Below are 14,109 nucleotides of genomic sequence, written 5' to 3'. Positions count from 1 at the left end.
GGTTGGGAACCAACGGTCCAGAGGCTGCTACAATGTAATCATATAGAAGCCAGCAACCAGAAATTTGGTGAGTTGCTTTATATCGCTGGATATTGCACTGGATAAGAAGTGTGGTGTGGGCATTGGAGTGCTGGAGCAAGACAGACATTTTAATGATCCTTTCACCATGCAACTTCTTGTATGCCTTGAGCCAGTCACACTTTCTCAGCCTGATCTACTTGACTGGGTTGTTGTGGGGGAAAGGAGAGCCATGTATGCTGCCTTGACTTACTGGAGGAAATGTGGAGTGGAAATCTAGTCCATCCATATATGTTGATATGGGAAATTCATTCCCAGTGTGTCTCACAGCAGCTAAACATACCACCGCTAGCAGTAGGGACAGAAGAGCCACAATATATTGAACGACATCAATCGATGGCTGCTAATAACCTATTCTCTGTTCTTTTGCCTGTAAGAGGTTCTGGACAAAACTCACCAAGTTGAAAGCACCAATACCAAGTGCGATTCCCCCCTCCAGATGGACACGAGCAGAACTTGATGGCAAGTGATTCGGACGGATGCAGCTGTTGAGCTCTCTGCAAACAGAACGTGATTTAGAGCAGTGGTCCCCAACCTTTTTGCCTTTACGGACCAGTTTAGCATGGAGGGTGTGCCCGTTTGTGCATGTGAGAGGCCACGTGTGTGCATGGGAGGGGGGTGCATGTGTGGGAGGAGCCACAGAAGGAGCCATGCATGTGTGGGAGGGGCCATGGAAGGGTTTGCATACCCAGGATTGCATATTTCTGCATCATTTTCGTTGGCCATAATAAATTCATTATCTATCTGTGGATTCTGGGCATTTTCCCATTTATTGTACCCACATGGCTACCTTTATTTTTTTAGATATGAATGTGCATTCTTCTTAGAACAAAATGTACATAAAATGCAGTTCCTTCTCTAAAATATTAAATAGCACTACTTAAGACAAAGGTGCAGCAGATTTCTGTATCCATAACAGTCTATGTTCAGGAAGTGCCAATCCGGAAAAGGTAAAAGTTTGCATTGGAAAGTAATCACAATAAAAAATATTCTTATCTCAAATTTTCAAAAAGTGTCATGAATCTTAATTAATTACTTCTCTCACTGCTTTTAAGTATGGGAACAGCATCCATGTTACATATCCATAATACTGTAACAAACTGACTAAAGGCTGTGGTTTCACCTTAAGAAGAAGCTGTGGTTTTACTTTCCTTGCAGGAAAGAAAGGATATTGAGGAATTCAATAAATATATGCTTGTGTGGCCCATGGCTATTTCTTTCCTCTCTTTTCAGTTACACACAATTTCTCATCACCAGTTTTAGAAGGAAATTCCTATTCATTTGCCATATGAGAAGTTTTGAGAGGCATCTATGTTAGTCTGTTTTATTTTCTGACTTACTAAAACAAAAACAAAAAAGTATTTTGACACCTTTAAGACTAACACATTTCTTTCAGTATGAGTTACAATGGATTCCAGTCATAGAATACTTGAGTCGGAAGGGGCTGATAAGACCATCGAGTCCAACCCCCTGCTCGAGGCAGGAATCCAAATCAAAGTGGATCTGACAGAGGGTTGTCCAATTTTCTCTAGTGTTGGAGCATTCATCACCTCCCAAGGTAAATTGCTCTACTGTCATGCTGCTCCAACAGTTAAGAAGTATTTCCTGATACTCAGCCAAAATTTGGGTTCTTGTAACTTGAGCGCATTATTATGTGTCTTTTACTCTGGGATGATCAAGAATAGATCCTGCCCCTCCTCTGTATGACAATCTTTCAAGTATTTGAAAAGTGCTGTCATATATCTCCTCAGTCTTTTTCCCCTCAAACCTAAATGTAGCCAGTTCTTTCATTCTTTCCTCAAAAGGCTTGGTTTCCAATCCCCTGATCATCCTTGTTGCCTTCCTCTGAACTTGTTCCAGTTTGATGGCATCTCTCTTAAAGTGTCCAGAACTGGGCACAGGATTCTAAATGAGGCCTAACAAGTGCCGAATAGAGAGGAAGTACTGGTTCATGGGATCTGGAGACAATGTTTCTGTTAACGATGTCTAAAATAGCATTAGCCTTTTTAACAGCCACATTGCACTGTTGGCTCACATTCAGCCTGCGATCTACAATTCCAAGATCCTTTTCCCTCACCCCCCACAGGTTTAGAACATTGCAGTTTTTGAAGAAATCTATTTCTCCAAACAACTGTGTATCTAAAGAAGTGGACCGCAATCCAAAAAATCTCACACTGGAATAAGTTTGATAATCTTAGAAGGTACCACAGTATTTTGGGTGTGTTTCTGTTATTGCCCAAATAGGGATTCTTTCTGACACTTCTGTGCAACAAGTGTATATGGAACACAAAAGCCAGAAATCTTAGACGCTTCAATTTCATATGCTTCTTTTTCACCATTTTACATTTCAAAATATATCCTGCATCATACATTGTTCCACAAACTGTGCCATTTCACACTGCAGTGTAAGGAGAGGGAGATTTCTCATTTTGTGCTCCCCCAATTAAAATATATGTAAGCACCTTCCAGCATACAGAAAACAAGGAAGGCTAATTAACACCTCCCTGGCATGGGACATAAAGGGATGACATCTAAACAATAAGCTTCTCTAGCCTACATCTGTAGTGATGCATGGAAGCTCTGTGTTGTCTGCCAATGCAGACTGGCCCTAAGCCTTTTATTTTTCCAGAGCTAGGTACAATGATGTAACCTCCTCCTTTTGTCCTTTCACAGATACTGCCTCTTGCTCCCACCTTCTGCTATGTGTGAATAAACCTTGTTCCATTTCCCCAACCCTGCCTGCTGCCAGCACAACTCACCTGTAGATGAGGTAGCTGTTACGCACCTTGATTCCCCCTTTTATAAAATTCACCATATTTTCATCCTGCAAAAAAGAGAAGGAGAATGAGGTCGAAAGTCCCCAGTTGCAGAGGCTCACTCTGTTCCTTGGTTCAACGTATCTAAGTGATGCCACTTCTAGAGTGAGATGGTTTAACATACGTGTCAACCACAGATGGCGATGACCAGAATGAATCAAGGGCACCTCACGGCACTGGACCCGAGATCATTACAGGCTGGGAGGTGGGAAAGCAACCACATTCGGTTGGTCACAGGCGACTCCAAAGGCTCTTTTGATGCTCTTCGCTTACTGTTACCGCCATGGCCATCAAAAAAAGGGGGAAACAATCTTGGTGGGCTTGTTGTTGTTGTTTTTCTTGCATAGGCAGTATCTCTCAGACTTTCTTGAACACAGACTCCCTTGAACTTTCCATCCCACTGGGGTGGACAAGTATACAGAGTCCTCGTCTGTGGTCATATTTGTATGTTTGTATGGTTGTATATATTGGAACGCTGATTCAAAACTGATGTTACCGAATGTCTAGAATGGAAACTAGACACCTTCTCCCAAAACCGGTGCCAGAAAGGGGCAGAAGAAGGAAGGCGTTGCTTTGGCCAGGTGTTCTGCCAGGTTAGGAGAGGTACCTGGCAGGCTGCAATGCTAAATTTCTCAACTGCCCAAAAGAAAATGTTTCTGGCTCTGTCTGCTGCCTCTCTTTGTCTCCTGGAAATGTAACCTTCCATTCCACACTTTGAAAATTACTGTATCTTCTAAGTTAGCCTTTCCCAAAGATCAAGTGTTTTGAACTAGTGGTTCTCAAATGTTGGTCTCCAGATGTTCTTGGGCTGCCACTTTCAGACATCCTGGCCAGCACAGCAAGTGGTGAAGGCTTCTGGGAACTCTGGTCCAAGAACTTCTGGGGAGCCCAGTTTGAGAACCACTGTTGGACTACAACTCCCAGCATTCCTGAATATTAGCCTTGTTGGCTGGAGCTGATGGGAATGAAAGTTCAAAATGTTAGACCTGGGAGGCCACTGCAATGGAACGGAATTGGCCATTAAGAGCACTGCAAAGGGAAAACAATCCTCTTACCTGGAGGAAGGTGAGGGCTGCCCGGTGCAATAAGCATTCTGCGTAGCACACTTCAGCATGCAGCTCCTCTGTAACAAGAAAGGTATGGATCCAGAGGGTGTGGGTGGGGAGCACCTATCTTTTGTTTCCACACCCCTGTCATTCACCCCTTAAGTGCACATATTCACCCTATGTTTGCATCAAAGGCAGCTGCCCCAGATCCCCTACTGGGAGGCAGACGAGGACCACGATAACCTACAGAAGGACCCCCATCCCTCTCATAAGCCAACCTTGTCCTATCTCAAATCAGAGGAAAGATAGGAAGATAAAAAATTTCCGTGCTAGAACAGACCAAGGCCCATGTAATCCAGAAGTGAGGATGGTGTGGTCTTCCAGATGTTGTTTGACTGTATGTTCCATCAGCCCCAAGCAGCACATCCAATGTTCAGGGATGATGGGAGTTGTAACCAACCAACACCCACAGGGTCACTTGCTACCCACCCTAGATGTGGTCCAATCTTTAGGCTTCCAACAGCAGCTAGTTAGATGCCTCTGGGAAGCTCAAAAATACTAGATCATCCCTACCCCACATGGACTGCGAAGGGAACCTAGCCATTTTGACTCCCTTCTCTTCTGCTTTAACTCTTCTCACCCTCAGCGCAGGCATCTCCACCTTGTCGACTGGAGAAGGAACTGCTCATGGTGCTTTTTCTCCGAAACCTAATAGGGGAACCCAAAACAGGTAGTGAATTAGGTTTCTTGTCTTCCACACCTCCTCTTTCCATTGTATGTCCTGATTAAATGGTGCCATTTTCCTTTTACTCCTCAATTAGAAACCATTTCCCCCAATCAAGGCCTATGTTCGCTCTGCCCACATATACCATTCACACAGATGCCTTTCTGGTCCAACTTTCAAACTAAGGGAAAATACTTTGAAAATAAATGTCCACGAGGAGGTAGCAGCGGTGGTGGAATGGCTTCTCTTCTGTGAATCACAAACGTGTCCGCTCCCAAACTTTGATCAGAATGAGAGAGAAAAATCACCCATCCACAAATCAGGTAATGAGCTAGTTCAGCTTTCGAGGGGAAGAACTCCCTATTTACAGTTTTCAGCTGCTGTCCTAAATGAACGTACACCATCCCTGTAACACAAAAAATCCTATCCCTAACTCTTCTCCCACATATGGACTCCAAACGGCTGCCCGCCTTTGCAAACTCTCACCTCTGACAAATCTCCTGCGCTTCTTTCATAGTCTGTCCAGCATGGACAATGTCATCGTGTTCAAAGGTCATCACAGCTTGCATCTCCAGGATGGTGGCATAGATTAAGGCATGATACATGCTTTCTCCTGCCCTGCAAAAAAAAAAAAAAAAAGGGGAATAATTAACAATACATGAGCAAAAGGAAGAAGACAATATCACCTAATTAAAATAATCAGGGAGTGGATTGTATTTTTCTCCCAAAGCTCACTTTGATCTTGCCGTACTGAAAAAAAAATCCAAGGAATGGAGTAGGGGAGTCATTTTAACTTCACCCAAATCCATCATCAAATCAAATCTTACCTCTCTAACAAATAAATAAGCCGGTGTAATGTTCCTAGTTAGAATATTTTTGGTTGTTCTGACCAGGAAAAAAAAAGGGGGAGGAAAGGAAAGAACATCTGGGACGTTCTCTAAGAACTTCCTGGTTGAGCCGCAGGAACCCTGCTCGGCTGCTGTCTTCAACTGAGATGCAGACCTGCTGGTTTATAGGAGCACCATCTGAGTTAGAATAAGATCTGGCCAGGGAATGGAGTGATTATGGTGGATAGATAGTCAGGCTTATTCTGCTATTAGGAGAAAAGAGAGGGTTTTTTTTTTCATCTGCACTCTCCCTCTCTATCTTTTTTCTTCCTGCCTCTGCTTTTGCTAGCAAAGTCTGATGCAACCACCCACTCATAAAAATGCATTTGGATTTCAGCAGCATTTATTTTCTCAAATGCATGCATGTATGGGGGAGGCACTGTCCACCTCCTAATATGCACAGTATTTAAGGGGGTTGTATGCTGCTTTTCCTGAGTTAAAACCTGTCTATAAGACTGAAATAATCATAAAGTCTTCTTAGATTCTACAAGCTGCCTTACAAAAATACATGATATCTTGCCAACAAGACACAGGTCGCCTCCAAAGGCCCTGTAAAAAGATGAGTTTTGTGCCCACTCCAGAATGTCAAATGGCAAAATCTGCACAAGTCCAAATGTTCAATTTCATGCCACAAAGGTGGGAACTCAAGAGTTTCTCCAAAATTTAGTTTTTCCTCATTTTGCGTTCCACCGCTTGTTTTAGATTTCAGGCAGTGCCCATCACAATACTTCCCTCTCTATCCCCCCCCCCTTTCTGAAGCATTTCACTCAATACTGCATACCCATCACCTTTTCACAGACTCAGGACAGAACATGTATTGATGAGAGAGCCACTTGGTGATCACCAAAACACATGACCCTCCCTGCTTTTCTCCAACACATAAAGCCTCTGCACTCTTAAGTGTCTCCACACCCACAAGGGATACCCAAGGAAACTGAACAGGGCAGAGAAGTTTGCAGCCAAAGGATGATGCTTCCAATGATTGTCATGAGTCACCCAGTTTCAGCCTCAGTCACTGGAGCTATCAGCATAATAGCCATGGCCTCGAACAGCTAAAGTATCATGAATATTTATTTATTATTTATTTATTTATTGGACTTATATACCGCCCCATAGCGCTACAAGCACTCTCCGGGCGGTTTACAATTTTTAATTATACAGGCTACACATTGCCCCCCCCCCCCAGCAAGCTAGGTTGCAAGGTCTCAGGGCACTGGCTGAAATTTCTGGGAATTGCTGTTTTTTCTAGTTCTCCAGGTGGGGAGGCAAATCTCAGGGCGAGCAACAATGGAAGACGAGTCATGTGATTTTTGCTTCTCAGGTGGGCGGGCGCTGGGCAGCCATCTCCACCCATTCCCAGGCATTGGCAGATTGCACAGGTTCAAGTGTTAGAGAGCTCTTATATGGGTGTGAAATGTTAGTGTGGCAAAAAGCTGAGGGGGAGGGGAGAGAGATTGGAGCCAGATGACCAGAATGCATTTTGCCACCTGCTGAGCAGCCAAAGCCAAGTGTCCCCCCACCCCACAGCTCCAGATTCTTTTATTTATTTAAAATATTATGCCCCACCTTTCTCCTCAAGAGGATCCAAGGAGGTTGGGTTGCCATATTACTGGCGAGCTTTGTTTTGCCTAGATTCTGGGCTCATACTTGGATCCCTCTCGTAGCAGTTCCCACAGTCAGTTGACCCACAAGTAGTTTTAACCTCATTCCCAATGCTTGATGGACCCACCTCTTTGATATCAGTGGGGCTGCTACTTGACCTGGAGGTCAGGTTTCATCTCTGTTCTTACCCTCACTTTTAAAATACTGCTGTTGCGATGGATTAGCGCAAACCTTCTTATTCTGGTCAGATGTTTTCAAGTGGTCATGACGGTCCCAACAAAAATGAGCACTATAAACTCATCAAATCTAACAGTCTAAATCTACCTCCCCTTTTAGACCACTTTGTCCCATATCCCAGAGACTTTCATCCCTTTCCAGACACAAGTGCTTCATTTGTGTAAGTTACGATCATACCATTTGGGGCCTCAGTTGCCGTGGGGTGGAGGAAAACCTTACAGAAAGTACATCTAAGAACTGGGGCTATGGACAGGGTTGGGGGCGGGTGGAAAGGCCATGTCCTGAGCCTGGACTTTCTGGGCCTGGAAGCAAGCAGGTCAGGTGCTTCCCCCACTCACCTGGGTTGCAGCATTTCCAGGCTCTCACTGAACTGGTTACGCAGGAAGCAGTTCAGGGCTGCTGTGCACTCGGCCAGGGCAGCCTCCAAGGAGCTACTGCAGAGACAGGAAAGGCAGAAAGGAAGTTTAATGGTTTAATGGAACTGGGCTTGCCCCCAAGAACCCCCTGGTAAGACTGGCTATTGTAGAGCAGACCTTGGAAAAGTTATTGTTGGACTATAACACCAAGAACCCCCCAGGGGGATACAAGGTATTGTGGTGCAAGAAAGGAAAGGAAAGGAAAGGGAAGGGGAGGAAGGAAGGAAGGAAGGAAGGAAGGAAGGAAGGAAGGAAGGAAGGAAGGAAGGAAGGAAGGAAGGAAGGAAGGAAGGAAGGAAGGAAGGAAGGAAGGAAGGAAGGAAGGAAGGAAGTTTTCCAAACTCTGCTACAAACAAACAAACAAAAACATGGTAAGACTAGCCTGCTATCAAAGACTGTGAGGTACCTAATGGGAAAAGAGGAAGTTGGCAGAATATAGGTCAAATTTTATTTTTAAAGCCAAAGTTCAGAGGTGCAAAGCAACACTCAACACCAGGGCCAGAAAATACTCATGAAAGGACAATCACCCAGGTCATTTTGAAGATTCTCTGGCTGTCTGCGGCATGATCAGTTGCACAACCACAGCACACGCAGCTGAATGGATGATGGACACCAGAAAGATGACTAGCACGGCCTTCCATGGTCACTTAATATAACAGGATTCTGGCCCAGTGATTTTAGACCCACAATAGTATAAACTATGACAATCTCTCAAGTCACTCCTGCCATTTATGAGACAAATAGATCAACCGAGGATGCAATCAATACTGTGCTTTATATGGCTTTATCCCACTTGGAAACACAAGGGAATTATGTAAGAATGCTGTTCGCGGACTTTAGCTCTGCTTTTAACACCATTATACCCCACAGATTAATAGACAAACTTAAAGATCTTGATTTTCCAGATTCTATCTGTCTGTGGATTTTGGATTTTTTAACAAATCGTCCACAAAGGGTTAAACTGAATGACTACATCTCTACTGACAAGATACTCAGCACTGGCACTCCACAAGGCTGTGTCCTTAGTCCACTACTGTTCTCCATTTATTCATCAGATTGCACCAATAAGCATCCCAGTAATAGGATTATCAAATTTGCAGATGATACTACACTAGTAGGACTTATCTCTGGGAATGATGAGTCTGCGTATCGGGACGAGGTATTACAGCTATCCCGCTGGTGCAAAAAAAACAATCTTTTATTTAACATCCAAAAAACCAAGGAATTCATAGTGGACTATAGGAAAAAAAGAGCAGACATTCAGCCACTGTATATAGATGGAGTTTGTGTGGAACAGGTGGTTGAATGTAAGTTTCTTGGGACTATCATAACAAATGATCTGACTTGGAGTGCAAACACCGCTGCGTTAATCAGGAAGGCACAACAACGGTTGTATTTTCTAAGGATTCTTAGAAAGCAACAATTGACTGAGAGTTTGTTGATCACCTTCTATCGGAGTTCGATTGAGAGCATATTATCCTACTGTCTCTGTGTATGGTTCACGAGCTGCACAGTGGCAGAGAAAAAGGCAATTCAAGGGGTGATCAAGACGGCCCAAAACATCATTGGCTGTTCACTCCCCTCTTTGGAAGAATTGTATAAGAACAGATGTAAGAGGAAGATATTTAACATACTGAAAGACTCCTCTCATCCGGGATATCAGCTCTTTAAACTATTACCATCAGGAAGGAGATTCAGGGTATTGAAAGCAAGGACAAGCAGATTCAAGAACAGTTTTTACCCAAGTGCAGTATTGAGTTTAAATGCGGGGCCATAGGTTTTTGATGGAATTTTAATTGCTGAGAGAAAACGGGGTATCTATATTTGGATGGTGAAAGTTGTGTATATTTTAACTTTTTTTTTTGTAGTGTTGTCCAGTTTTACCTTGGGGAAGAGCACCTCATTTCGTTGCACCCACTTGTGAGCGCAATGACAAATAAATTTCTTATGTCTTATGTCTTATGTCTTAAATAGGTAAGGGCAGAAATAGGGCGGTTGAGAAATCTCCAGAGAAATAGAGCTGTCGGGCAGACCTGAGAAATGCTTCTTATCACAGACAGTCAATGCAGAGGGGCAACAGCAATCTGGAAGACGTTGGCGACTTAATTCTTTGAACAAACTCAGATTGGGTAAGAGCGCACTTTGCTGATCCTGGATCAGGCTGTAGTCCTATAACCATGAAGTACAAGAGCGAGGCAAATATGTAGATTGTGCCCATGGCTATTTATGGCAACTTACTTTCCCATACCTATTGCCTTTATTCCCTAGATCCAATCAGATCTGTTGGAGCCAATACAAAGTGTTAGAGCAGAAAAAGCAACATTCTAAACAATGAGTTGTTGGCTGAGGTCCTTTGTCTAGAGCAGAAAGAACCTGTTTGTATCATTAAAGCAGAACTTGAAGTCTGAGTTACTTAATGACGTGCATTTCCACATGAGACATGCTCCATTACCAGTTTCAGAGTTCCTTGCACTGCATTTGCAGAATGGAGGGACAGAGCACTACAATCATCAGAGACGTTGGTTGCAATAACCGTGGGACCTAGTACTTCAGGTAATATTTATGCTCCCAAAATATGTGAATAAATGTCTACTTCATTCATACATACTGTAGCTACCTTGCTGACATATATGCTGTTGTTGTTATGTGTCGTCAAGTAGGACTCATGGCAACCCAATGAATTGAGTGACCTCTGAAACATCCAGTTCTCACAGCCTTGGAAACTCAAGGCTGTAGTTCATTTTTCCTGCTGCCTTCAACTTTTCCTAAGGTTATTGTCTTACTTTCATACAAACCATGAAATTGCATTAGCTTGGATCATGGGATGGGATCATGTGCAAAGGGAGTGGCATTGCATATAGTACTGTTTGCCAAATTATGCTTCGGCCCTGCTTCTTTAATTCAAGTAGAAGGGTGAAGTCAACCTCTATAGGATTAGGTTTTTGGAGGCACTTCATAGGAGCAGGTCCTGCTGACTCAATAATGTACAAAGCACAAGGGTACGTTTGGGAGCTGTGCATTAACAAACCAATAAACTTGAAGTAATGACGGATGACAGGCCACGTGACTTGGGAAACAAGGGCACCATTATAGATTTGAGTCTAGCCTATCGGATCCCTTGTGCTTATAATTTGGGTGCCAGCAAAGCCCTTCTGTCTGGCATGATATCTTAAATGGGAGCCAACAGGGAAGCACTTTCTTCTGTAGTACCAGTTAAAGAAAATATAAAATTTCCTGATGAAAAGCAGTACTCAAGACTACATTGGTTGTTGGTACTGGAGCTACAAAAGTAATTGATATGGAAAGCTTTGGATGTTGTGCTCCTTCTTCAGACACATATCATCTGCAATGGCGTTTTCAATTCCAAAGAGCATTTCTCTAATTAAAATAAGTTAGTATTTCTCTCAGCCTGTAGCTCCCTGTTGTAAACTTGCAGGCTTTGCTTTCCAAGGAGCAGGGCAAATCATATTATCTTGCCTAAATTAAGTTTCAGACTAATCTTCTGCACAGGGTTAACTGAACTGAAAATGGAGGTTTGCTCACTGACCAAACCAAGTACAGTACTGTATGATTTTCTCCCCATGAACCTGTCTCGTGCTATCAGGGAAACGCCCTGGACCTTACAGCTTCCTTCCCACCTACTCAGGCAGCAAAGCAAAGTAATCTACTGGTTACCTCCTGCGCGTGCTCGTTTCGTCCACCACGCACAGAGTTCCCAACTCTAAGCAAACACAGGCTTGGCACAGCCTTTGCCAGCACATCCACTCCACCCTGTTCAAATAGGAGTGGGTCCTCAAAGACAGACTATAAGGCGATCTTCCCTACCCACATTTTACCTGGTCCCTTGAGGTAGGCAGGGCAGGTCCCGCAAATGATGGGTGGGGACAGGGCTGTAGCTGAGTGGACTCCGTTCAATTCTGGGCTTATCACAGGAACATCGAATCAGCCTCACTCTGAGTCAGACCACTGCTCTGTCTTGTTCAGTACTGTGTGTGCCAAGGGTGACCGACCGACTTGAGGTCCTACACATGTTGTTAGACATGAGTTGCCGCCAGCCTTCGCATCTGGAGGGGCTGGCAGGGGCCTAAGAGAGTACTGCAAAATTTGGAGGACCATGAGTTGCCCACCCCAACCTGCACAGCCTATCAGAAGCTCCTCCGGCCCTACCCACAGATGTCATGGATCTAACTGGGGTCCTTTGGGTTTTGCAGAGTGTTGCACAACTGACCAATGATCCTTCTCCTGAAAGGTAGTGTAGAGATTCATTTAAAGATGCCGGACACTCTTAAATTGTGCAGCTGCTCACTACCTGAGATCCATACCCTCTCTAGGTCCCAGACTGGCCTTGGTCTTAAGTAACAGGATTGGAAACAGCCATCTTCCTGATACTTTGGAGGTGGGTGCTATGCGTGGGCCTCAAGATCTTGTTGGGCTTCGTCTCCCAGCTTTGGGGGGGGGCACTTGTTGCTTAGCCTTGCCTCAGAGACATTTTTTAAGCTGCGGCAGTGGTCATGAGGAGCCAGATCTGTATACCTACTGAAATAGAACCATTGTCACCAAACTGTAGGAGTCATGGTGAGATAAAGAATGGACTAATGGCAGCCCTATATTTCTTTTTCCTTTAACCAGGTCAGTCCAGACTCAGCAGAGAATTTCACCCAAGTGAAGAAACCTGGGCAAATTAACTTTGGGAGGGGGGGGAAGGAGGAAGCTCTTAGCCCTTGATGGGATGTGCCAACTGATAGGGAGCAGAGACACACACACACAAAGAACCTAGTGTTTCTTGTAGGTATCACCAGTTGGCAGGACACACCATGGCGGGCGGGTGGGGGGGGAGAGTTGAACAAACAGCAGGGGAGGACTTTCACTTGGCACTTCCAGGGACCCTCAGCCTTCCTCTCAGCACTCACTGAGGAGAACCAGCACCCCAACAACAGGCTGCCACCACTCCCAACCTGTCTCCCAGCCCCTCTGTCCGCTGCCTCCTCGCACAAAGTTGTTCAGTGACCATTTTAAAGCCCATCCTGCCATCCCCAGAATTGGGCGCACTGCCAGGCAACCAGCCCTCCCATTAGGCTGAGGTATCCCACGGCTACCAGCTGTTTGGGGGCCTCAGGAAAAGGACAGTTAAGTCGTTAATTGTCTAGCTTTATTACTCCCGCATGTTGACTGCCCAGAAGAGCTCTGTGTGTGTGTGTGTGTGTGTGTGTGTGTGTTGCTTGTGTGTGTGTGTGTGTGTGTGTTGCTTGTGTGTGTGTGTGTGTGTGTGTTGCTTGTGTGTGTGTGTGTGTGTGTGTGTGTGTGTGTGTGTGTGTGTGTGTGTGTGTGTGTGTGTGTGTGTGTGTGTTGCTTGTGGGATGTTCCACCTCAGGTGCCAACCTAAGTTGAGGTATACTAGGCATCCGGTGGTTGTTCCGCCCGGCCAGCTGTGGCCTTGTGCTTTTTTGGGGTGGAGGTGGGGAGGAGGAGGGTGCCGAGGTAGGGAAACCCGGAAATCCTCGATCCCCTCGTCAGATTTGCTTAGAAACCTTGCTTTTGTCCCCAAAGCAGAGGTGGTGGCGGCGGGGGTGGTGGGGTCTCATAGCAAGTTCCCTCTCTCGTCGCCACCTGCCTGAGTGGCGAGTGACTCTGCATTGCAGATACCTGGAGAGGCAGGACCTCGAAAAGAAGCGAGACCGAAGGAGAAGGAGCGGAACGAGCGGGAAGAAGGGAAAGGAGGACCGAGAGAAAGGAAGGAGGGGAGGGATCGGAGCGGCGCGCTCTCGCCTCCCACCGCCACGAGGGCTACAGGTCCGCTCGGGCTGCCTGTCGCTCTCACCTCCTCCTTACCTGCTGCTGCTGCTGCTGCTCCTGCCGCCGCCGCCGCCTTCCAGAGCCATGCCGGCGGATCGCCTAAGCGCGCAGCCAGACTCGGGGCCGCCGCAGCCCCGGCGCAGCCCACGGAGTGCGCGACCGACACGCAAGCCCAGCGGCTAGGTGGCTCCGCCCCGCAGGTGGCCCGCTGCCCCCTACCTGGGCCGCCCCGCCTCGGCGGCTTCCTGCTTCCTTCTCCGCTTGGCCCGCCAGCCAGCCCTCCTCCCCGCCAGCGTCCCGATCCTGGTGCAAGCGGGGGGGGGGGGGAGTCCCGACTCGTAGGTGGGGCAGAGGTCTGGACCCAGAGCGGGCGGGGTACCCTTTCAACAGGAGAGGCTCTCGCCGCCGTTGCCCGCTGGAAGAAGCGGCTTGGCCTCCAGCTGTTTCAGGCGTAGGGGAGCGTCGCCAGGAAAGCGGGCATCCCCGCCGTGCCTACTCGGGAGCACGCAG

General features: G+C 46.1%; 1 protein-coding gene across 4 annotated transcripts in view; it reads right to left on the bottom strand.

Moving 5' to 3' along the window:
• The window catches only part of LOC110078017 (tetratricopeptide repeat protein 39A), a 34,409-nt gene extending 20,629 nt beyond the window's left edge, over window positions 1-13,780 (bottom strand). The window contains exons 1-7 of one of the 4 annotated variants that reach the window (XM_072991566.2): window positions 13,636-13,780; window positions 7,729-7,824; window positions 5,151-5,282; window positions 4,581-4,648; window positions 3,950-4,017; window positions 2,838-2,902; window positions 476-575 (exon numbers count right to left, since the gene is read on the bottom strand). In XM_072991566.2, coding sequence (XP_072847667.2) covers window positions 476-575; window positions 2,838-2,902; window positions 3,950-4,017; window positions 4,581-4,648; window positions 5,151-5,282; window positions 7,729-7,824; window positions 13,636-13,685 — 579 coding nt within the window. In that variant the 5' untranslated portion in view covers window positions 13,686-13,780. Of the gene's footprint in view, window positions 1-475; window positions 576-2,837; window positions 2,903-3,949; window positions 4,018-4,580; window positions 4,649-5,150; window positions 5,283-7,728; window positions 8,017-13,635 lie in introns of those variants that run through there. The other 3 variants (XM_078386627.1, XM_072991568.2, XM_072991569.2) reach the window with 3 other exon arrangements.
• Between the last annotated feature and the right edge of the window lie 329 nt (window positions 13,781-14,109).

Source organism: Pogona vitticeps, chromosome 2 (assembly GCF_051106095.1).
Source record: "Pogona vitticeps strain Pit_001003342236 chromosome 2, PviZW2.1, whole genome shotgun sequence".
Taxonomy (NCBI): Eukaryota; Metazoa; Chordata; class Lepidosauria; order Squamata; family Agamidae; genus Pogona; species Pogona vitticeps.
This window is presented reverse-complemented; position numbering and strand designations above follow the sequence as displayed.